This window comes from Helicoverpa zea, chromosome 20, assembly GCF_022581195.2.
Source record: "Helicoverpa zea isolate HzStark_Cry1AcR chromosome 20, ilHelZeax1.1, whole genome shotgun sequence".
Classification (NCBI taxonomy): domain Eukaryota; kingdom Metazoa; phylum Arthropoda; class Insecta; order Lepidoptera; family Noctuidae; genus Helicoverpa; species Helicoverpa zea.
In genome coordinates this window covers 8,485,869-8,511,907 of record NC_061471.1, presented here as the reverse complement: position 1 = coordinate 8,511,907, position 26,039 = coordinate 8,485,869, and the positions used below count along the sequence as shown (strand labels likewise).

Sequence of the window (26,039 nt, the reverse complement as noted above, 5' to 3'; positions counted from 1 at the left end):
GTGCTATATTGATTTGTTAGCCAAGTTTCAACATACATACTATATACTCATACATTGCAAAATGGCATTCAAATTCTGGTATTCCCATTTGTCATTTTCTATAGAAGTACAAGCCATCCATTGCAAGCCATTATAATTATTTGACCTCAACCCAGATGTGTGTCGCATAAATTATCACAAATTATCATCATTCAGGCAGATGATAGTCACGTTTGAGCTGTGTTCGAAGTTTTTAAACTAAAAAGAGCAATATTGTCTAAGTTTAATCAGAGGTTGCATGAAAATTGCTCATAATGGTCACATTATGTATTTTGGTGACGTTATGTTAACAACTCAGGACATTCACCTTTTGTTCAAAGTAAAAAACCTTCCATCTTTTTGGTACCTTTTATAGCAGTTGGTTAGCTATTCAACTTTCACAATTAGATAACTATTATCCTAATAACCACCCAACATTGATGATAATGAGTTAATTGATCCAATCACAGATTGTTAGAATCAATTATTAATTTCACGAAAAAAACACAGTTTTGCAATCAAACTCAATAGCAGTCGTTTTGACGGAATAATTTGCTAAAATGCATACCTACACATATTTACATACTCAGTGTGTTGTAGTTTGATCTAATTCCTCAATTTATTTATTTAACGACTTTGCTATATTACTCCAATAAATGTGCGTTATCAATTTTCTTATTTCCCATTTTTCCCGATTCTCGATCATGAAATCGAGTGGCAACTAATAGTAAGTTCCACAGTAATCGATAGCACTCGTCTCGAGGACGCGAGATTGATGGCGGATGATGTAATCGTGTAACATCGCAAGACGCTCGCGATCACTCAACGTCGCAGGCGCACCGATGTGTCGAGTCGAGATATCTCCTGTCCCGAGTGACAATTTTATATAGACGTCTTACATAGGGTCCAATTTGTAGGGACTCGTGCTTTATGGGGTAGGTAAGGGTTTTTTTTACTTCTGTATTTTTTGTTTTTCCATCATGCTTTCTCCTTTCTCCGGCAATTATTTATATTGTTAAAAGCATTGACACAGTCATTTATACTTTTCTCGATTGATGTTAGTCAAAAGAATTGGTTGATGTTCAGTTGTCTGTTAGGTAGGTACATGTAAGATTTAGTTCTATGGTTAACCAACACAGGTTCATATTAATTTTGTGTTTAATTGGCCTTTAGAATCAGGAGCTTTTTTAAGATTTATAAGAACATTTCTTCTTGTAATTATCAAAAACATAACTATACGTGATCTCTTACGAAAACTTTCAATTTTTTTTCTTACCACAACATAATTTTCTCATCCATCCACAGTGACCCATTTCGTAATTTTGCAAAACTGACCCTTTTCTTCGTAAAACCTTGTTCTACTATCACCAACTTCTAGCCGTAACTTGTAAGTGTATCGGAAGTTGTCCTATCTTATCGAGTACACTGACAGCAGTGATGGAATGCCTCACCGACCTTCTACGTAGCCAAATACTGGATAGTTATTGATTAAAGGAGACTGAAGGCTATTTTTTGGGGAGTTAATTGTTTAATAGGCTTTGATTATAATGGTTCGTCTTATGGTAGAAGCTTGAAGATAAGCAACACTCATGCGAATCTGTAAAATAGGTAAGCTACATTTGGTCGGATAACCCTATATGAATAGGTAAGTGATAGTCTTTCTTCAATGCTTACCACCTTATTTCTGTCACTTTACTCCTGATATCTAAACCTGAGAAAAATGACTTGAAACTTACTCCATTAAGATTGACCCACAAAGACTCAGGATTCAACATTTCAAATCTACTCTGAATACATATTAAAAGTCTGAAGGAAGAGTTGGTTATCTGAATGCATTAACCGCAACTACTGGATCGATCTAAAAAATCTTTTAAATTGTTAGATAGCCCATTTATCAAGGAAGCCTACAGGCTACTTTTCATCGGGGTACACAGAATAGATCACACATACAATTCCCAATTTAAAAGAATCTATCCAGGCTAGTAACAGCCCAACTTATTTCTGCCAACAAAGCGGTGTAGCTCCAGTTTCAAGAGAATAAGTAGGTAGTGGTGTAATTAAGGCTACATGAGGCAATTTCAGCTTTTATCTGTAATGGCATTGGTCTTGTCTCAATATACGTAATTTTGTGCTCCTGTTAGAGCAGACGTAGCTCTATGAAATATTGTCTGAGAGTTGGGTTATGAATGATATAAGAAGGTTGGATATTTTTGCCTAAATAATGCTGGCTGGTAAACGAGAAAATAGTTTTATGTAGGACAATTCCATATTTAAACTGTCTTAACCTTGTTTGTTTAGGCCAAAAATGTAACTAAATTTACTGTAGAGGTTTATTTTACAAAATATATTCGAAAAAGCCTTCACAAGTTTACATAAACAAGGTACATAAGGCTATATGTATAGTAAGTAAAGGTACCCATTAAATCCATAAGGGTTTCATTGGCCTAGCACTCCCAGTTTACACCTGTCAGTTTAATAGTTCAGTAAACTCGGAACATGTTTAATATTTAAGCAGCACAAAGTAGGCCTAATATATGTGGAGTATAAGTAACATATGGTCGTAAACACGAGTTTAAGGTTGGCGCCCAACGTGGGACTGTGGAAGTTCATTTTGTTTATTTATGTTTTACTTTTAAGTGCACAAAAAGCTTGAAAACCAGAAAATAAATTATGTATACTCAAATACTTGATGACAACGAGATATAAATAGAGCCCAGTAATATTCAAATAGGTGTGATAAACCTTAAATAAGTTTCATAGCTGTTTAGTTTCATTTTTACCCACTTTACATGATGAATTTATAGTTTGCAACGGTATTAATTTAAAGTCACTGAAAAGAAATATTTTGAAATTAGCTGAGTACTTATTACATGATAGATTTTATGAATGCCACGTTTTTAAAAAATATAAATGAAAAATATAAAATAAAATCCAAAAATATTTTTCATGTTACCATTTTCCTTAAAAATTCCTCAAAATCATTTTCCCGCTTGCCAACCCTAAGCGGACAATATTTGCGTAAGGTCGGACTCAACCCCTTAGTGTCGACTCATCCCCTATTGAGCGTACCTGGTAATTACATAACCCATTTACCTATTTATAGTTCCCCGATGGTCCCCTTTTGAGTAAGCTTACTGCGGAACTGAGGTTCAAGTCTGTTGTAAACGGTAATCAAGGTTTAGGCGATTGTGATGCGTGGTCTATGGGATTAAAACATGACATCTTATTTGATGTACGAATGGGTAAGAAGTTTTTATTCCACATAAGTACTGATGACTAATATTGTTGGTAAAATCGTTATTATTAATTGTGAAAGCGACTCTGTCTGTCTGGAAGCCGACCCCAACATTGTTGGGACTATGTCTGTCTGTCGTGATGTCACACCAAAACTACTGAAATACAGATACCTGGCATGGAAAATGACGCAGACTACTTTTTAGCCGGAAGACGGGACTAAATCCGCTGGGGGCAGATAGTAGTTTTATAAAGCAATGTTTTTTAAGGAACAATCTGTGAATTTTGGTAGACGATGAAAATGCTAGGAAATACATTTTTACAAACTAAAATCGTTTTAACGTTTAAAATAATTATCTAGATAAAAAAATACAGCACCGTTTGCAAATATTTTTTTATGCTTGACATTTTCCCATTACGTATTATCCAAATCTAATTAATTCACGTTATTGTTTAAACCATAAATTAATTTCCTTTCAGAACCCAAAAGGGCGGCAAACAATACCATGATTTATAAACGCCCACAGAACCTTTCAGCTTACCATAGACAATGCGCCACAAACACCGACCTTTACAAAAACATCTGGGAACACAAGCTTTTACCGGCTCAAGTAACTATAAGAGTACCACACTGCAAACTTTTAGTCGGCTGATAGTTTGTTTAGACTCATAAAGCAGTATAAAGATGAATGGTAGTATCCACATTACGGAGTGCAGGTAATGAGCCGTGTCAGACCCAATGAAAACTTTGATTGAAATCAAGATTTTAAAGGACAATGGGCGATTCCGGTCCAAATGTCCACCACGAACGAGACGTATATGGCTAGATAGCCCATTAAATATAGAACATTTTTTGTTATGAAAGTAAAAAAAAATATAATGCCAGAAAAAAGTTATAGCAAAATCAAATAAAACATTTTATAGATTTTTTCAATTACTTTTCGTGATGTTTGATTTTCATACTTCTGTAACTTCTGACAAATAGAATTGTTCATTATTAGAGAGAAGACACCACCAGTTACATCGAACTTTCTTAGATCCAGGAACCGCTGAGTATATTCAAGCACTTCTGGCGCCTCTATTGGTTAGTGATTCGTACATCCATCGGGCAAAAAAATATGGGCTGTTTACATGTAAATGTGTCTTACTCATCTTAGTTTTAGATAAAATGCGGAAATGGAAGTGGAATAAAATAAAAAATAATAATGATAACATAAAAAACTACCGAAAATGAAGAATACATTTTTGGCTATAACTTTTTTTTGGCATTGTTTTTTTTTACTTTCTTAGTAAAAGTTACTCTAAATTAAGTGGACTATTTAATTATATAGGTCTCGTTCGTGGTGGACATTTGGACCAAACTTCATACATTCTTGCCCAATCTCCTTTAGAAAGAAAATGTTTGCCAACTATCGGCTGTGTTCAAATCAAACCAAACTGACTGTCGAGCCGCCAAAAGTGAGCGAACGTTACAACGTTCACACCATTGGCGTATTGTAGGCTAATAGTAGGGTATTGTCTGCTAGTGTGAACAAAAAACATCGTTTATTTTCACGTTTAAACTGGGGCTCACAGAGAGTCTGATCAGATTCAGCGGCTGACAGTCAGTTTGGTCGGGTTAACTCTCGGCCGACTATTTAGTCTGCAGTGTGCGGCTACTCTAACCGCTCAATATATTTAGCGTTAAATACATAAAATCTTAATTTAGCCCGCATCATCAGTTCTATGAGCTATGATAATGGCCCCATTCGGGCTGATGTTTGCCGATGTGTGCACAAGTGCCTTGGAGCCTTGGATCACGTGTAATTAGGGGTTTTTGTTTCTTTAGACATAGCCTTTAGTGCAGATGTGATTTCGCTATATTAGCATTTATCATGCCACTTATTTAATCCAAAGTTATCAAAGAATCTTAACGTTTTGAAGATGGGACGGAACAATTGGGGTATGTTGCACCATTTTACTAAAACGATGACTACTTGCCGCCTATTGCTCAAATCGGCGTTTTTTACAATTGAAAATGATTCGGTTATCATTACGTACATTTACATGGTGCAACCCATCGTTGAACACGCATGTTTTAAAAAAGATGACATTTCTGATTCTTCTATATTTAAATACTGTTTCGCTAATTTTAATGTTGCAGTACCTTAGCCCGGTATCAACACAAAGTCTACCTCCACCATGACATAACTCAGGAACAGTCAATTGCACACTCCACAGTTAAATCAACAACAGACAAATGCAATCATTGTGAATGGGCGATTACAAATAGACAAGCTCAATAATTATTGTTTGTTCTCAATCAATAGGACGATTAGCACACTTGTTTGTTGTCATTTACAAATGTTACACACAAACCGGTTGTTATGTTACAAATCTCTGGATCTACATTGTGATTTATTTGCACCATTATTTGTAGGCAAGGGAATCATTATTATAAGTATTTTTACTGTCCCAATGCAGAACACAGGACATAATAATTGCTGAAGGTGGATTGGTCTTAGATTTTAAATTTGACTGTCGCTCAAGATGTTTTTCCTTAACCATTTTTCCATAACTGGTGTCTAAGATGTAGATAGGAACTAAGAAAGTACATACATATTATGACTTACAATAGTTACATTAGTATTTGCCTGACTTCGCAATCGCAGTCGTTTTCGCAATCTCGTACTTGGGAGGCCCAACACTACTCGGGAATCCCGCTGTTAAAAATGTTAAATTCCTTGATGATGATAGATGGATTCCTGCAGCTGCTGGCCTTAATCTGGCCGATATTAATCTTCGGTAATAAATATTCCTGAATGTGAAACGGCGGAAATATCGATTAGTTACCCAGATTTACTCATTACAAGCAATATTTTGATAGCAGGGCTGAATATGCTTGAATATCTTTTACGCCGCATGATCTCCAAATTGAAAAGAAATAGATTGGGGATAAACCTTCATTTACTTAAGTTATTTACTTGAATTCCCGAAAAGAAAGTCCCGGTATCACTTCAAAATAAAATTATGACACCAAATCCCACACACACGTTGGGATAATCTAAACTTTTCCAGAATAGTGATTTGTAAATACGTACATATAACATGTTTATAAACCCCTAACAATCCTAACCAAATGGAAATTCCAAGAAAACAATCAGCATAAACCTTTTTGAAATAACCGAAGCCATTAAACTTAGCCACTTAAGCAACAATGGGTAAGCACGTTGGATAGCTATCCGTGTCACGACTATTAGCCTTGTGCCAAATGAACGACGTCGCGGGCATTCCCAAACACCTGGTGATTCAGAGGAACTGGAAGGAATTTATCCGTCTGCCAACCTTCGGAATTAATAGACGTTTTGTTGCCTAATCTAGAATTTGTTGGTAGTAATTTGTTGTCTATGTATCATGTGTTTAGTATTTTGGCTTTAGAAGGAAGTTTTCAGCAAAAACATCTGCTTTTTGTTGACGGCGAATAGAAATAAATTAAGGTACCTGTTTGTTGGGGCAATTTGAAATAGGATGTTTAAGTGACAAATTCTTAAAGCAACTCCCCTTAAAGAAAACATTGACATCAATCATCCTGTACAGTACACTAATAAACAAATGTTAAGAAACCGGACAAACTATCAGTACCGATACATTTCATAATCCCACCACGGTTTAGGAATAATTCCCAAAGGCAGTCACCGGATATGATATACCCAACCGTATAGAATAATAGCATTGCATTACTTTTATTTTGTTCTAAAACAAACTTACTAATGACACCTAAATAACACCATCTACACTCTAATACGTTGCAATAAAGACGACAATAAAATTTACAAATGCATCTTTAACTTTGCAGAAGCAAGTACGTTCCTCATTGCATAAACATTTTATTGAGTCATGCCACCCAAAATTCTTTCAACACAAAACTTGAGTTATGTAACGGAGAACAAATATTCAACTACGTCACAGTTCGCTGCATATGTTGATCGCATCATTATGACGAATTTAATAAGGACATGCAAGATTGACCTGAGGTTGATAATCCAAAAATAATAAGCGTTAGGTAAGATAGAAACAATTCTTTAATACATTTGTATTCAAATGATTTAGATTACGGAAGAGAAATGGAACGAATTTGATGTAGTTTTCCCTACTTTTGTAACTTTACCGACTTTTTCTGCATCACTTTTTCATAGACCCCAAGTCGGTCGTGAAGGACCAGATAAGTGGTCGCCTTTGGCGCGTAGATAGCAAGGGTTGGACAAATATTTCCTACATGCTGTGATTACACCCGTGTAACGTACCCCTAGTTTGTTCTGGCTTGACCTGACAGAGGAACTTAGCTTCATCAATATCAGCAACCTGGACAATATTATGTACTACACTACAGCATAGACAGATTGCTCAGTCTCGGAGGCCACTTGTCATCACCTATCCCCTTTAAGTACTGTAGGTTCAAAACTTACCTAATTAACTTGCCTTTCATTCTTTAGTACATTATGTGATGGATACAGAAATAATAAGAAAAATAGACTGCACAGACATACCGTAAAGAATCGTTTATTTAAACAAAATAAGGTTAACTATTGGCAATACAAGAAAATTCCAGCATCACAAATTACAATTAAATCAATTACATTTTAGTATAGGTTATTTTATCAGTGCCCCCGGGCCAAGAGCCAAGTCCTAGACGTTAAAATGACATCGGCTGGCCGGCGCCGAAGATTTTATACGACGATTTATGCGTTGCCAATGCTTTTCAGTAGGCGCTCCGGATGGCAGAAATAAAATTAATGAAATACCTAACGAAATTATATATTTGACCGTTTAATAATCTGGGAGCAGCAGACCGGAGACATTTTAGGAATTTTGGAGTAAATAGTATGCGAAAATATTCGAGGTATTTTTTTATTTCATTGGTATTTTACAAACTTTCAGTTTTCTCAGTCGATGACTGAAATTTCGACGTTTTTCGGTTTAAACCAAATAGCGATCCCAAGATAAAATAGGTGCCAATATTTGATAAAAAGTACCTAAGGAACTCATTCTAATTTTGATGTTTCTTATGAGGTCTGCTTCCTGTTCCAGAATTTACATAGAAAATATAGACCTATTAATTTATTTCTATCTAACTGTAACTGGTCTCATATCTCAATTTCATATTATTTGCAACTTACTATATGGGAACTTGTGGCTATCTAACGAGTTTTCTACATAGAGCAACTAACCTGCTGGGGGTAATAGACAGCGTTAGGACTTCAGTGTTTAATTATGCATAAGGGACATTGTTATTCCTGTACCTAATGCTTATTTATTTGGATATTAAGACTCGTCACGAAATGGTTCCTCCCAAAAACACCAAGTTTTACTATAATTCAACTTTGACATTAACAAAGTATTCCGTTTTACGTTCGCGTAACTTTTAATGGCGGCTGTAAAGCCTGCTTGTAATTAATTTTGTTTTGTCAACCAACGCAGCGTCCCACTTTCCGTTTGAGTTTCAATCTATTTTAATATTCTTTATGTACTTTGCTGGTTTAACATCTTATTAGATGTGTTGCAAATTAGTTTCTGGTACTCTTTTCGGCTTGTTACACAGCTTCACTACGCTACCAAAGAGACGGAACTCTTATGAATGGTTCGCGTACCACCAGAAACCAGTGAAGAGTTTGTAAAAGCCTCTACGATACCATATGTATATAGGGTCGGTTGACCCATTTACCTAGAGGTATTGCCTTGACCAAACCATAACCAGCCGTCAATTCGCCGATTTAACCAATGTTGCAATTTCATGGCTTGCTATGGTTTCGATATCGTTATTTTTTCTATGGTACCTACAACTCATCTTAGGAGTTTATTTTGTATCTTGGAGGTTTTCTTATAAAGAAACGTAATTTCCCAGTAATTAAGAGAAAATAGCGAATATAAAGTGCTCCTGGGTTGGACTTACCATCGACTGTAAAACTGTAAAGTATCACTCCACTCAAGCTTCAAACCGCTTAATGTCGTCATTAAATGAAAGCCACGTTAAAGAAGTAAATAAAAACCACGTCGTTTGTTTAATATTTTTCGTATATTCTTGTAGGATCTCAGCCAAATTACCTACATCAAATCACCAATGTACAAATATGATTTACTTTTTATTAAACGCTACCTTTAAATAAATAAATATAAAATCGTAAATCAATTAAATTGCATTTTCAAATGATAATCTCTTGGTCCAAACCATTTTAAATATAATTTTAATAATAATTAGGCAGTTGACACCAATTCAAAGTCAATGTCAAAGTCAAACATTTATTCGCATATTACTTACCATTATTTTTCATGCTATTTCAATTACGATTGTGCTGAAACTGTAAAGTTCAGTTCTTAGTTAATATGCAATTGTTGCGCTGACACAGCCCTTTAGGCATCGTTCACACCAAACGTATTGTCCGCCGCTGACTGTGTTATACCCTTCCAATGCACCCCTTCTGGCTGACCCAACAGCTTATGCTGCAATTCCATCAGAATGCTGACACATTACTCCTCATGCATCCATCCCACTCATCCTCAGTCGTCTTCAAGCCTCCATCCCGTGCACTTGCCTATTGCACTCGCGATAATATTGTAATAATTGAAATAAATTGTGTTGGTGTAATTTCAGTAAAAGTGTTTCCTTTTTTTTAAAAAGAGTTTCCTAGACCGGTTTCTAACATTGGTGGCAGCTGAAAAGGGATTGAAAATTCCCGGTTCCCTCCGTAAATCAATAAAATCTAGTGCAGTGAGTGCAGTGAATGCATAAGTTCCACGAAGCGACTCGCATCATCCAGGTGTATACCGTACACCATACCGGTGAACCTCATAACCGGTCCACTGTGCAGTAAGTGGCAAAGAGCAGGGACGCAAGTAGCGTCTCCCGTCTCCAGATCCAGCACCGACCCGGTACAAGGTCAACCCCGGTTCCAGTATCCAGAACTCCAGTTCCAGTTCCCGCATAAATATGAAAAACACATGTTTAGTGCTCCTGTGAGTTTTGTGATAATTTCTTATAATATTTACAAGTGCTTAAACCAAAGTTCCATCAAACTTTCTTGGGACGGCTTATCTCATAACCGCAACATTGTAACAAGATTACAAAGTATTCCGTCTAGACATTGATTCGACGCAGTTCCAGTGCACAGCGATAAGAACAGTTCTACGAAATATTTCGCCGTGTAAACTTTTAAGCTATACTAATTTTATTTCCAGGGTTTGCTTGTTACAATTGTATGTTTGTATTATTTTAATTAATATGTCTCAAAGTTCCAAGAACGTCAAGGAAGAGCCAAAGGAAGGCTTAACCTTAAACGTTATCCTAAAATTCATAAAACCTTTTGATGGTAGCCGAGAAAAACTTAACGCTTTTATAAATAATTGCGATAATGCGATTTCATTATCCGCCCCTAATCAACAAGACATCGTATTCAAATATATCATCAGCCAGCTAGACGGTAAAGCCGAAATAGCATGCTCAATAAAAGAGTTCGAAACTTGGCCCTCACTTAGGGATTTCCTGCAAAACCAATTCGGAGAGCGAAAACACTACGCTCATCTTTTAATAGAACTTCAAGATTGTAGACAGGGCGCACAAGAAAATGTTAGCCAATTTTCACTTAGGGTTGAAACATGCCTATCCCAACTTCTGACAGAAATCGCGGTTACCAATCACAAGAAAAGTGAAATTGCTGGTAGAGTAGCGGCTATGGAGGATCTAGCTCTTCACACTTTCACTATGGGCCTCACTCCTCGTATCGCGAATATAGTCAGATGCAGAGACCCTAAGAATCTTAACGATGCCATCAATTGTGCTCTTTCAGAAGAAAAGTTACAACAATACTCATATAAACAGAGTACGGTCGCGAAAACTTCACGTAATAATGATATAAACGCTAAACCTAATAGAACTAGTAACTTTTATAATAATAATCAAACTCAAAAACCTTATTCCAGTCAAGCAGCTTCAAAAGATCCGTTCTGCCGATATTGCAAAAAGGCAGGCCATCTTTTAGAAAATTGCAGACTCCGCGAGTATAACAACAAAAAATTCAATGTAAATAAACCATCTAATTCTAACACTCAACCAGGCACGTCCTTCAAACCACAAATTAACACCTTAACTGAAACTGAAGGATATGATACTGTCGATAATTATGATTTAAACTAAATAATGTCCCGAATAGGTGTCGCACGGGACAAACCATGATAGACGACACCAATATCGACACGATGACCCATGGACATGGTAATGATAAGCCCAAAACTCGAGGTCATTCAATTAGAATCAAACAACAGGGTAACCAGCCCCAAATCGTAGATTCTAATAAATTCCTAAAGTCATCTAGAATCAAGCAACAGGGTAACCAGCCCCAAATCGTAGATTCTGATGAATCCTTAAAATCACCTAGAATCAAACAACAGGGTAACCAGCCCCAAATCGTAGATTCTGTCCGTAATCCTGAAAATAAAGAAAACATTAATAAAACCATATATGAATTCACACAAAACATTTCAAATAAATACTTACCTTACATACAAGTTAAATCCCCTGTGTCTTCTAAAGATCTTTTGCTCCTCGTTGATACCGGTGCATCTATAAGTATTATAAAAACATCAGTTATCAATCATATGCCTGTAATCAATGAATCAATCAAGTTTAAGATCAAAGGCATAGATTCAACCACCGATAGTCCTTTAAGCACATTAGGACAAATTCCTATAACCATGAGTACCCATAATGAAGACCACAGTGACTGTAAATACTTGACTCACATATTCAACTTAATAGATCACTTAACCATACCCTATGATGGCATTATCGGCAACGATTTATTTAATTCCAAGAATGGCCAAGTTAATTATGAAGAAAGCATGTTATATTTAAAAGACATTCAATTTCAAATGTATTTTAATGAACCTGTCTATACAATAGCAGCGCGTAGCGAAGCTATCATAGAATGTACAGTCGCAAATCCAGAAATTGGAGAGGGATTAGTAATCAACCAACATATATCTAAAAACCTGCTAATAGCCAACTGTGTAGTTAAAGTAAAGAAAAACCACCGTGTTAATATTTCAATTTTAAACACCTTAGAAGAACCCGTAAAAATCAATTCTGACCTTCGATTGCATTTAGAGCCTTTCCAGTTACAAGCTTCAAAATTTATAGGAATCACAGCCGAATCACACACTTTTGAACGTACAGAAGAAGTTCTAAAGGAACTTCGCGTATCCCACCTTAATGCAGAAGAAACCGAGGCACTATACTCAGTCTGTTCCCAATTCTCTGACATCTTCCACTTACCTGATGATAACCTGACCTCAACCGACGCAATAGAACATAAAATTAAAACAACGTCGGATGAACCAATTCATGTAAAAACATATCGATTCCCTGAATGTCATAAAAAGGAAGTTGACTCCCAAATCGATAAAATGTTACGCCAAGGTATCATAAAACCTTCTATGTCTCCATGGTCTTCACCAATTTGGGTGGTACCAAAAAAACTCGACGCATCCGGTCAAAAGAAATGGCGTGTGGTAATCGACTACCGCAAGCTCAATGATATAACCATCGGTGACTCCTATCCTATCCCAAATATAGCAGACATACTAGATCAGCTGGGCAAAAGTAAATACTTTAGCACGCTAGATCTAGCATCCGGATTCCATCAAATTAATATGTCTGCTGATGACGCTCCAAAAACAGCATTTTCTGTCCCAACAGGACATTACGAGTTCACACGTATGCCATTCGGACTCAAAAATGCTCCGTCAACCTTTCAGAGGTTAATGAATTCAGCCTTATCTGGGCTCCAAGGTATTCAATGTTTTGTTTACCTCGACGATATTGTTATATACTCCTACGACCTTGCCTCTCACATTAATAACTTAACAAACGTTTTTGACAGACTGCGCCAATTTAAACTTAAATTACAACCCGACAAGTGCGAGTTCCTAAGAAAGGAAGTTTCATACCTAGGCCATGTCATCACTGACAAAGGTGTGAAACCAAATCCTGCAAAAATAAGTGTGATACTGGATTTCCCCGTACCAAAAGTTCCCAAGGACATTAAGTCATTCCTTGGACTTGTTTCTTATTATCGCAGATTTATTCCAGACTTGTCTAGTATTGCGAAACCTTTAACAAATCTATTAAAAAAGAATGTAGAGTTTGTATGGTCAAATGAACATCAGTTAGCATTTGAAACCCTAAAAAACAAACTCACAACAGCACCACTATTGACATATCCTGACTTCTCACGACCATTCGTTTTAACTTGCGACGCATCTAATTATGCTATTAGCTCCATCCTTTCTCAAGGCGAATTAGGGAAAGATAAACCTATCGCCTACGCATCTCGTACACTTAATAAAAGTGAGTGTAACTACAGCACAACGGAAAAAGAATTACTTGCGATTCTTTTCGGTTGCAAGACATTCCGCCCATATTTATATGGTAGGAAATTCCTGATTGTTACCGACCATCGCCCTTTGCGTTGGCTATTTAATCACTCTGATCCCAGTAGTAAACTCCAAAGATGGAGATTAAAATTGGAGGAATATGAGTATGAAATTGTCTATCAGAAAGGAAAATTAAATAATGCTGCTGATGCGTTATCGCGTTACCCTCCACTTAAATCTGTTAATGCCATAGATCCTATTCCTAGCACTTCAAGGCAAAATGTTAACTCACCTGATTCCGACAAGTCAATAAATTCAGATGATTTAATCCAACTCGAAGATCTCATAGATCCACTTGCTCCACCTGCTAGCTTACCAGAATTAGGTAATCTTGATGACCTCGATAATTCAACTAACCGAAACACACCATCATCAAATCCAACAATACCAATCGACGGCTCAAATTCAAGAAGTCCAAATATCCTAGATGGTAACTACTCAGATTTCCTTAAAACTACCTCAAAAGACTTCAGTTCTAATGCAACTATCATAGAACATAACGAAAGTTTATCTAAAACCGATAAAAAATATATTGTCATCCCTACATCCATAGATATGGATGAATCCGTCCCGTATGTTCAAGAAGTTATATCTAATATTCCTAATTTGAGTGAATTTTCCCTATTAGAAAGAACCCTATTCACTTTTCTCAAATACGAATCCGAAAACAAAACGTATTATTTCCTCTTTACTAAAGTCAATCATTTTGATACCTGCACTTATGAAGATATTTACAAAACTCTCAAATCCATAAGAAATGAGCTAATAGTTAGTCTTGCAGATCAAAACAATCCCGAGATAGCCATCTCAGACTTTAGCAACCCCTTTGATTGTCATCAATACTTAAAAGTTTACAATATAATATTATATTTATTTCACAATTCGAAAATAAATGTACATATTTACAAAAATTCCATCATTTATCCGTCATTAAGTGAAATCCCTAAAATCATGAAAGAAAATCATGACATGCCCATCGCCGGTCATTTAGGTTCCGCTAGAATGCTAAAACGTATTCAAGAAAAGTATTACTGGAAAAATATGCGATCAGACATAGAAAACTATGTGAAAAAATGTCCGCAATGTCAAACTAACAAAGCCCTTAGGAAAGTTAATCGTGCTCCCATGCAGATTACATCTCTTTCCACTCGTCCTTTTGAACGCGTAGCATTAGATATTGTAGGTCCTCTACCGGAAGCCGGTAACGATAGGTTTAAGTTTATCTTAACACTTCAAGATGACCTTACCAAGTTTTCAACCGCTTATCCAATCACCAACACTACGGCTGAAGAGTCATGTGAATGTCTAGTCCATTTTATCACGCTATTTGGAATACCCAAAACAATTTTAACGGACCAAGGGACTAACTTCACAGCAGAACTGTTTAAACAAACCTGCAGACTGTTAAAAATCAAACAGTTGTGGAGTACCCCTTATCATCCTCAGACCCAAGGCGCTCTTGAAAGGAGTCATTCCACCTTAAAAGAATATTTAAAATCCTATGTAAACGAAGAACAAAATAATTGGCACCGCTTTGTATATACAGCTATGCTTGCCTATAACTCCGCTATCCATTCGACTACTCATTTCTCCCCTTACGAACTCGTGTTCGGAAATAAACCATACGTACCAGACTCTGTCTATGAAGAAGCTGCAAGCGTAACTTACCCTGATTATGTCCGTGTGCTACAAAACAGACTCAAATACAGCCGAGCTAAAGCTATAGAACACATACAAAAATCTAAAGAAAGTTCAAAAAACTATTACGACACTCGTTCAAGGCCAATCAAATATAAGGTCGGCGACCTTGTTTATCTGAAAAATCATCTACGGCTTCGAAAAGCTCTTTCACCAATATGGAAAGGCCCGTACAAAATAGTAAAAATACACGGAAATAACACCGCGTCACTCCTAATAAATAGGCGTCATGTCAAACACCATTTTGATGAAATGAAATTGCATACTAGCAACAGCGTATAATATACTATACTATATAATCTAATAACTTACAATCACCTTCCATTCCAGAATTGGTTACATTTACCCGTCCCTGGCATCAAACAGACAAAATTATATCCAACCAGCATCTGACAACGCAGGCATATACTTTGATCCTATTGGTTCTCTAAAAACCACTGATGATACATTAGATATTATTATTCCAATAGATATATCTTTTATCCAACCACATCTAGATAACATAAGAGACGTTCTAGGAACTTCAAAATATCTATGTAAACAAAGTAATGCATATTATGAAAGCGAATGTCATTATCTGTTTCAACCATTGTCATCCCGTTATTATGATATAGTAAGAGATTTCGATTCTATATCTCACCTCATGTCCAAATCTAATAAAAGATCAGCTTGGTTTGCTGGAATCGGTTCTGTTATTAAACAACTGTTTGGTAATATGGATGAAGAAGACGCTATAAAATACAGCGATGCCATTAAAACCTTAGAAAATGATCAAACTAAGTTAGCAACTTTGATGAAAGATAGTATATTAGTTACAAAATCTACATTAACGTCTCTGAAAGAAATAATTGACCAAATTAGTTCAAATGAAGCCAGTTTAAACCATGCTATCGATACCTTAAACCAGGATATAATTAACATCACTTTAGCAACAGATAAGCTATTAATGAGATCTAAGATATCAGGATTATCAGATATTTTGGAAAGTACTATGTTAACATTATCATTTAAATTAGAAGATATTATTAGTGCTATTATGTTTAGTAAGTCTAATATATTATACCCATCTATTATTACTCCTAAACAACTCTTTGCAGATCTTGTTGATAATTATAGATTTCTACCTAGTTCTAAGCAATTACCTGTACCCTTAATCTTAGATAACATCCACATCATAGAAAACATATCTGATGTATCCAGCTATTATACAAATAACAAAATAATATTTGTATTACAAATACCTTTAGTGAACGTAAAGGAATTTGATCTATATAACACTATACCTTACCCTATTGAGCTTAATGATGTAAATAGCACACTATACTCAACGATAATACCATCCACGAAATATATAGGTATAACTAAAGATAAGTCATCTTATTGCAAAATAGACTCACTTAGCTCCTGTAAAGTTATAAATACGCAATATTATATCTGTGAAACACCTAGTGTGTATTCCACATCTGCAGTCCCTATATGCGAAAGTGAGATTATTTCTAAAGCATTGACTTCTGTCCCACATATTTGTAACACTAAATTCGTAAACGGTAATTTTGAAACCTTTCATAAACTACGTAGAAACCAATGGATATATGTAATAAGCCAAAATTCAAAACTCACAATAGAATGTAATAATCAAGACTTATCTGAGTTTTCTATCCATGGTACTGGAATATTAACTATACCAGAACATTGTATTGCCTATTGTAAAGATAATAAGTTGATACCTCAACATAGTTTAGTAATTAAAACAAAACCAATAATATTACACTTCGATTTAATCAACGATACTTGTTGTAGTGCTACTACTTACCAAAAAGACAATATAAAGGTTCCTTATGTTAACTTAAAAAACGTTAATAATCTAGATTCACTTCTGTCAAATTATAATAAAATAACTGACCAAATTAAAACAAATCTTGATGAAATTATCGAGAAACCTCATATTGTCCTTTACGGTAATTTCTATTCTTATGTTACTATTATAATAAGTTTAGTAATAGCTATTGCTATATTATATAAATTGTATTACTATTTTAAAGCATTTAAAACTTCTAGATGTAAGCCCAAACCTGATAGCACCATAGAGATGTCATGCCCTGATCCTGAAGACATCCCTGCTCCTCGACTCCGAATGACCTGAAGAACCCTTCTCGATCTGGAACTTCCTTCTTTCATCGTCAACTTACCTTTCCACCCATAAGTTTCCTCTTAATCGGGGGGCTGTTATACCCTTCCAATGCACCCCTTCTGGCTGACCCAACAGCTTATGCTGCAATTCCATCAGAATGCTGACACATTACTCCTCATGCATCCATCCCACTCATCCTCAGTCGTCTTCAAGCCTCCATCCCGTGCACTTGCCTATTGCACTCGCGATAATATTGTAATAATTGAAATAAATTGTGTTGGTGTAATTTCAGTAAAAGTGTTTCCTTTTTTTTAAAAAGAGTTTCCTAGACCGGTTTCTAACAGCGCGTTACGCAGTTTATTGCTTTTCCATATATATTGAAATTGTCGTTCACACCGAACCGACTATACGCTGTTACGTCGTCTGTTGTAGCTGACTCTCAGTAGCCGATTATTTTACTACGCGACTATGCACGGCGGACGCGGATTGGCTACGCGGACGCAGTTGCCGAATAGCGCCGCTCCGCCGCGTACGCACCGCCGCTCCGCCGCGTCCGCACCGCCGCGCAGTGATGCCAGATTGGGGGGATTCCCCCCAAATTTGGGGGTATTTTCTGCCCACGGGGGATTTTTTGGGGGGAACAATCCTTTGGGGGGATCAGCGGGGGGATTAAAAATTGGCTTGGAGGGAGTTGGAGGATTTTTCGGAAAAGTTTTATGACTGAACGCGACCAAATTACTTACTACTTCATTTGATTCCACCATAGAACCACACACAAAAATGCAGTTGGTGATAAAACTTACGGACATATAAGCAAATTGACATTAGGAATTTTGTCGTTGCCTTTTTCTAACGCTGTTGTGGAAAGAACTTTCTCGCAAGTTGCGATTGATTCAGGATGTGTTAATTTTAAAGTAACTTCAAAGATGCTCAAGAGATTTAACTCGCAGAAAATGTATGGAACTGCAGCCGACGACGCAAGTGAGGATGCTGATCCAGTAATGGAAGCGATTGCAAAATTATTATAAATTATTGTATTTAAATAAATATTTTTCTATTTATATTTTATTTCATTTTATATTTTTAAAAAAAATACACTAGGTTTATCGTATGGGAACCACGAGTGATCTCAGAGATCGTTTATAAAATACTACGAGCAACTTCAAATACTGAGCTCTTTTATGTGTAGAATAGTCGGCCGCTCAGCGTACGTCTAGTGTGAACCTACACGAGCGTATTCTTTTGTTCACACATGTAGCGCATCGTACGCTATAGCCTATTGTCGGCTTGGTGAGTACGCGTACTGCAGATTGAGTCGACGTTCACACTGAGGCCGACTGTGAGTATACTCACAGTCAGCGGCGGACAATACGTTTGGTGTGAACAATCCCTTAGAGACAAACCTATTTGATTATTGGTGTCAAGTTCCCAATTCTATGACATCTTAAAACTAGTACAGGTATAAATAAGTTTATCCACTAAATAACTTGTAAACTTCGTCTGATATTTGGTTTGCGTATCTGTAGCCGTTGAGAAGCAGCCGGTCTATTGCCGGGGCTGGCTTGATGGAGTCACCAGACCTGGAAATGTGAAGATTTTATTAGAGCTTTGATTTCACGTTAGGTATTTTAATGTACCATTTCAGAGTCAATCGTGCCAATGGTTGTAGATTCGGCCAAATTGTGTTGACGTCAAAGCGTGTCGATCCGAACCCATAACTAGCACGCAAAAGTTGCAACTTCGGGAACATTTTTTTATACGGTTGCGAGAAGTAGTTCCCTAGCTAGTATACAATACTAAGAACGATCATGCACATATTTTCATCTCAGTCATAACTCTGTGAATATTTCACAACAAACACACTAAAACGTATTGATATGGATTCTACGATTTAACTTACTTGCACTGAATATTCCAGGGATCGTTGACGAAGTAGATGTGCATCGATATGACTCCGTATTTCTCCCCCCAATCGCCCAAACAGTCTGGAGCGAATGGAATCGTGACCTGGAAGTCAACAACGTAAAGTATGAACTAGGAACTTATTTGTATGTGTTTATGATTATCTATTAATGATCATGGGATCATAATAAGGGGACTCTCATATAAACAAGAATGCTTGATTATCTAAAACGTCATATTGTTTATCCATTCTATCTTCAAGTAGTTGTTCCTTACCTGTATACTCTGCTTAGGGTTCGGTATTGACTCAAACCACTCCCGCTGCTTTCGTTTAGTCACCTTGCCGATCACTTGGAACCCAGTGCCGACCAGATCCCCCTGTGTGGTCAGCGCAAACCATGGAAGCAACTCCTCACAGTTCAGGTCACGAGTCATGTTGTAATAATAATGGGTACCTGTAAACATTTCAAAGTAAATGTTAGCAAACAACTTTATTTGGAAAGATTTAGCTACGGCCTTCGACACCGTTCATATCCTTATCACCTTAAGAAGGATAGAGGTTGTGACATTGGAAGGTACTTTTAGAGGTTTATAAAATAGTACTGTTTATTTGAAGCTTAGCTTATCATTTACTGTAGAACTAAATAGTAAGAAATGTTTAATATTTGTGGTTTACCTCAAGGCATTACCTTGGGCCCAACTTAAGATCCGGTAATAGACAAGGGCAATGTTTAAGATTTTCCTAGTTATAAAGAATTATAAGAACTTACCCATGTTAGGAATGCAATTCTGTTTCTTGAAAGTGGTACTGTTGAGCTCTGCCTCAGTGCTGGGTATTCTCATCAGACGTAAGTCATGGCCAGCTACCCATACTCCGCCATCTTGCAAAGTCGCTCCATTCTCCACTTGTGGGCCCGCGCCCGCCTTCAGAGATTCTAAGGAAAACACATAATCTGCAATCATATATTTATTTGTCTTAGGCCCTCCACTTAATGGAACACCGTTTATTTATTTATTGGTTCATCAACATTGTCAACACTTTTCAAGTAAAAATAACTATATAAATTGAACACTAGCACTTCAATTTGCTGATTTCGATTTGCTGATTTCGAAGCGAAAATAACTTTCAGTAATATCTTTCTCAGCTTCTTTCATTAAGAGTTCATGTTTTGTTTAATCATTAATGGGACATAAAATCTTCCTAATCAAAACTACTTACACTGATCCTTCCAAATAGCATTACTTAATAGCAAGAGGTGTCCATTAAACATGGATTATTGATGTATTACTAGAGTATCAGTGTTACAACGAGGAATTACGTTACACAAATTGTGTTGATCGTTTTATATACTCTATCCTTATAAACAGATTAAACTGGGTTCCCATATATATGGATAGGTCTGTATATATTTTCCATTATGTTAGCTGAAATCATTAGCACGCTAATTATTAACACAGAATTTTCAGGATTAAAATACTACATACACAATGCAATTAATTTAATACATTGATAATCCCGATTTCTAATTATTAATTAATAATCCAAAAATATTATAATTTTCTAATTTAATCTAATTAAACCAAGTAATAAATGAACATATTGTTCATAAGCCTACCTAGATAAAAATGGCCACGAGATTTCTGTTCTGAACCTAATGGCTTTGGAAGACAATGGACACGTATCAGTTACATTTCAACGACCATCACTTTATTATAAGAACAAGAACCTTCGTCTCAGTATGGTGCTCATATTCGACCTGTGTCCAATATCAAGTTGATTGCATTAACTGCTGTAAGTCTCAAGTTACTTGATAAAGGGTTTTTTTTTTAATTCTGAGTCAGTGTATCCTCCTGTTTTGACAACTTTGCTACCATGTAGTCATAATTATTTTCATCTTCCGCAAGTCCTATCATCAGCCAATGTTTTCTAACGTTATCCTCGCCTACAGTGATCCCTCAACGTGTTCCATAAAACCTGGTCATCAACCTGTGGAAACCCTGATTGGAGCCTTAGGCAAAATTCATCTACCATCTTTCCTGCATATACTGTCTGTTTGATAAATGGCTACTAATCATTATTACGTATAACTTATACATAATAATTGCTTAAAAAATATGATCTTCGTGATCCTTCGTTCTTTCTGTTTGCCATTTACCTTCAGAAACAAAGTATTGCGTGGCCGTCCAGTAGTCCTTAGCGGGTTCCCCTTCAGCAGCTGGTGCCGACCATTTGATGAACTTCTTCTCAGGCTTTACCACCGACACGAAGTCTTCAACTGGAATCTAGAATATATTAAATCACATTAAAAAATCCTCTTTCCTGGCGGTCGGGTGAAAAGATCAATGTTTATATTTCAATATATATAAAAACAAATTCTTCAGCGTGTGAAAGAATCACTTTCACTAAGTCTTGCGAACGACAAAAATTGTTTTTACTTAGAATTGTCTCAATGATTACTTAGGTACTTATAGACATTTCAAAATAATTCATAAGTTACCGCTAAATAGATAAAATAATAAAAAACCAGAACACTAATCAATTTACATGTACAAAGTTATGTAAACTAATCATAAACTATTGCACCGGTCGTTTCAGGTTTTACTACGCATGCGCCGTGATCTTGAATGTTTTAAGCTGTGACGTCACATGCGCGTGCTCAATCTACAAACAGGTGACTTGCAGGTGACCCATTTAAGGTAATCATGACATTATCTGAGGTTACCTTAATGTTTGCCGTTTAACAAATTGGATGGCACGATTACGGTAGAATGACTATATTTTCTGACAATGCTCCTTTTCCAGAAAACAACCATGAAACTTAGAGCCTGATGGATGAGATCCAAATCCATAAAATCGACATTACAATGAATGCATTAGGAATATGAGAATGATATTTAATTTAAATATATAGTTTCTACAAATTATGAATTTATATTCAATCTTAAAATTGTACTCTGATAAATTAAAGAAAACTATCATCTTTCAATGTATAAAACATCGCAGTCAAATTATGTTGAAAATTTTGAACGTCTGCACAAATCTCCGCTCTGCTAATAACACTCTTTCAGGTAGGATTTGTACTAACTTATGAACAATTTATCTGATTATGTACGTTTAAGATAAAACCTGCAACTATTGCATCATTCAAATTCCCCTTTCCAAGTAGAAAACCTTCCAGAACAGCATTCTCACTGGGATTACGTAGTTACATTGTAAGCGTGGGTCCCCGACCCTCCGATTGATCTTGTTCATTCAAATAAATTAGATAAACGCACGACGCGTCACCAGCTTGAATTGGCCGAGCATTGTGGACAGCAATCAGGAAGAGATTTGCGGGACCATGCACCAAATGTACTCCTTCATACATTATGTACCTATATTGTATACTACATTTAGTTCACGATTTTTTCCAAATTATTTTGGGCAGCATTACGCTAAGGTCCTGTATTCTAGGTATTACAGTGCCCTATCTATCGTATTAGGTTATGTTTAACCTAATAGGGTACATTGAAGAAAAAAATGTATAAACTAGCGACCCGCCCCGGCTTCGCACGGGATATCAGTATTTCCCCACAGTTTAATGGATGTTATTGTACATACAAACCTACCTCTTCAATCACTCTATCTATTAAAGAAAATCGAATGAAAATCGGTTGCGTAGTTTTGAAGATTTAAGTGTACAAAGGGACATAGGGCTATAGGGACAGAAAAAGCGACTTTGTTTTATACATGAAGTGATGATACTATGTGTGATAACTGTTTCACGTCGTTCGGGTGGATCTACCTCAAGCATTTGACAAAGCATGCTGTGTGTGTGATGATTGTCGCAATTCTGGCAACGGCATAATGGGATCGACTGATTGATTCGTTTCATTGTTGGCTTAACATGAATGAAGCTTCGATTAAAGTATGTAGGTAAACAAATTATGTATGTACCTACAAGACAACATACCTATAAATATAAAGACAACCTCCATAAATGTAAAAGAATAAAAAATCTTTAATTTTAAATTAATTAAGGTTAGGACATGCATTGGTGGTAAAAAAGTCAAGGTTCGTTCGCTCTGATGTTTTTTGGTACATTTTGATTCAACTGACATAAAGTCACTGCAGCCAACTTCGGCACACCAAAGTTATATATTGAAAGACTTCTGTAGATTTGAGGGTTTTAATCAAAATTTTACTTACAGCAACCATAAGCCCAGCCACAAAGCCGGCTGTATCATACAGAGGGCAGACCCCTCTCCCTGGAGGGCAGTACATCCTCAGCTCGGGCAGTGGACCTGGTGGCCTCTCCGTCCGCAGCCAACCCTCGTTCTCCACCTCGGCGATGGTGCGAGGGATCTTGAAGAAGTACTCCATGTCCGCTAGGGCGTCCGTCCAACCGAATTTGACTGGGGATGCAGGTGAATATTTCGTTAATAAGGGTATTGAAGCACTGAGGAACATTTGCTATACAGAGGTAAATAAGGATTCTATGTACTTAAGACCTGTTTAATTCACATTAATTTCGAAATATGTGTCGCTTATTGTATGTATTAATGTGTATGTTTTTCCTCATAAAAGTGAACAAATTTACTGCTTGGGAATCGAACCCAGAGGTTAATTTTATCTCGTCGCGTCGGTTGTTCCACTAGAAGGCCATTTGACTAGGTTTCTTCAAGGAATGTAAAGTTAATTGGTTGGATCGGAATTTCCTTAAAAATATAAGTAAGATCATACCTCTGAGACCATCATATTGGATACCTGAAACAGGATACATGAAAATGTTAATAGTAGTACTTTTAATTTATAGTTTAAAAAATAGCAATCAATTACTTAGGTGCTTGGCTCATTTCGGCAAAAGTTTGAGCCAAAACAAGAAAGTTAACTGTAATCAATAGGTAAATAAATAATAATAGTTCAGTTTTATTTTAATCTATAGTTTTTATCCACTAGCAATAAAACATCTCGGTTCGTTAGTCTGCAGTCAAGAATGTAATAAATAGATGATTGAGATGATTAATCATTCAGGCTAATGAATTTCAATTATGTAGATTTTATTATGGGATTGCTTAGTAATCATTAAGGAAAACATCCAAAGAAAAAACTATGCAAAACATGTTTAATGTTTTTAACATACCAGTACGTACAAGTACCCTCTGTAAAAAAAAAAGTCGTGGTGGCCTAGTGGGTAAAGGACCAACTTCTCAAGTATGAGGGCGCGGGTTCGATCCCAGGTCAGGCAAGTACCCATGCAACTTTTCTAAGTTTGTATGTACTTTCTAAGTATATCTTAGACACCAAGGACTGTGTTTCGGATGGCACGTTAAACTGTAGGTCCCGGCTGTCATTGAACATCCTTGGCAGTCGTTACGGGTAGTCAGAAGCCAGTAAGTCTGACACCAGTCTAACCAAGGGGTATCGGGTTGCCCGGGTAACTGGGTTGAGGAGGTCAGATAGGCAGTCGCTTCTTGTAAAGCACTGGTACTCAGCTGAATCCGGTTAGACTGGAAGCCGACCCCAACATGATTGGGCAAAGGCTCGGAGGATGATGATGTACAAGTACCCTCTGATTTTTTAAAACATCCCGAGGGAACTGATGTGAACACCCGGATAAAAATTAGGTTTTTAATTTCTTACCTATTCTGAATTCTAAGAAACTGAATTAAACTTATGTAGGTACTATTGGTGTTTTTACTTTTGATTACTCTTGTATTGATTGTCATAGGTGTATTTATCTTTGACTAATCATCATCCACCGAGCCTTTCCCAACTATGTCGGGGTCGGCTTCCAGTCTAACCGGATTCAGCTGAGTACCAGTGCTTTACAAGAAGCGACTGCCTATCTGACATCCTCAACCCAGTTACCCAGGCAACCCGATACCCCTTGATTAGACTGGTGTCAGAATTACTGGCTTCTGACTACCCGTAACGACTGCCAAGGATGTTCAATGAAAGCCGGGACCTACAGTTTAACGTGCCATCCGAAACACAGTCATTTGGTGTCTAAGCTATACTTAGAAAGTACATACAAACTTAGAAAAGTTGCATTGGTACTTGCCTGACTTGGAATCGAACCCGCGCCCTCATACTCGAGAGGTTGGTTCTTTGCCCACTAGGCCACCACGACTTATCTTTGACTAATATAGGCAAGTAAAATATTTAGTACTGCACTGCATAGGTACAGTCCTCATGAACGTGAAAGTTTTTATTACTATCATAATACATATTTTCGTCATCGACAATATTTTTTGGTCGCACTGACAACAACCCGCTGTTACGTCCCCGATGAGTGAGTCCCGAGATATGAGTGTCATTGACGAATTGAACTAAATTGAAACCATTATTTAAACAACAAAATTTAAATAATGTTTTTTGTAAAATATTTAAGAGACCAGCCCTTTAAATTTCTATAAAAAAATAGCATTCAAAAATGTATTTAAAAAATACATACCACAGACCGTAGCAACGATAGACAGAATCACAATAACACAATTCATTTTATCGATAAAAAATGTTTAAACTTAGCGAAATATCGATAGTTCCGTGTGAACGCGAACACCAGTGTTGTGTTACTGATGCCTCCAGTACAATTGGTCGTGATACACA

At 36.6% G+C, this 26,039-nt stretch overlaps 1 protein-coding gene across 2 annotated transcripts; it reads right to left on the bottom strand.

The window, feature by feature from the left end:
• Positions 1 to 9,285: 9,285 nt before the first annotated feature.
• LOC124640081 lies at positions 9,286 to 26,019 on the bottom strand. Of its 2 annotated transcripts, none has more exons than XM_047177700.1 (9): positions 25,885 to 26,019; positions 24,171 to 24,194; positions 23,637 to 23,842; positions 21,604 to 21,730; positions 20,218 to 20,400; positions 19,724 to 19,902; positions 19,446 to 19,552; positions 18,941 to 19,125; positions 9,286 to 9,643 (listed from the first exon to the last, which is right to left on the bottom strand). In XM_047177700.1, the coding sequence occupies exons 1-8, from the start codon at positions 25,928 to 25,930 to the stop codon at positions 19,017 to 19,019; spliced, it is 981 nt and encodes a 326-aa protein (XP_047033656.1). In that variant the 5' UTR covers positions 25,931 to 26,019; the 3' UTR covers positions 9,286 to 9,643; positions 18,941 to 19,016. The 2 variants fall into 2 exon arrangements, with proteins under 2 accessions (XP_047033656.1, XP_047033657.1); XM_047177701.1 differs by having other exon boundaries at positions 20,218 to 20,382.
• Between the last annotated feature and the right edge of the window lie 20 nt (positions 26,020 to 26,039).

Excerpts from the sequence above, each read along its gene's own strand:
- LOC124640081 (XM_047177700.1), bottom strand. The coding sequence starts at position 25,930 with ATGAATTGTGTTATTGTGATTCTGTCTATCGTTGCTACGGTCTGTG. Across the intron at positions 19,903-20,217 it reads GAATTGCATTCCTAACATGG|GTACCCATTATTATTACAAC; the intron begins GTAAGTTCTTAT and ends AAATGTTTACAG. Across the intron at positions 19,553-19,723 it reads ACCCTAAGCAGAGTATACAG|GTCACGATTCCATTCGCTCC; the intron begins GTAAGGAACAAC and ends GTTGACTTCCAG.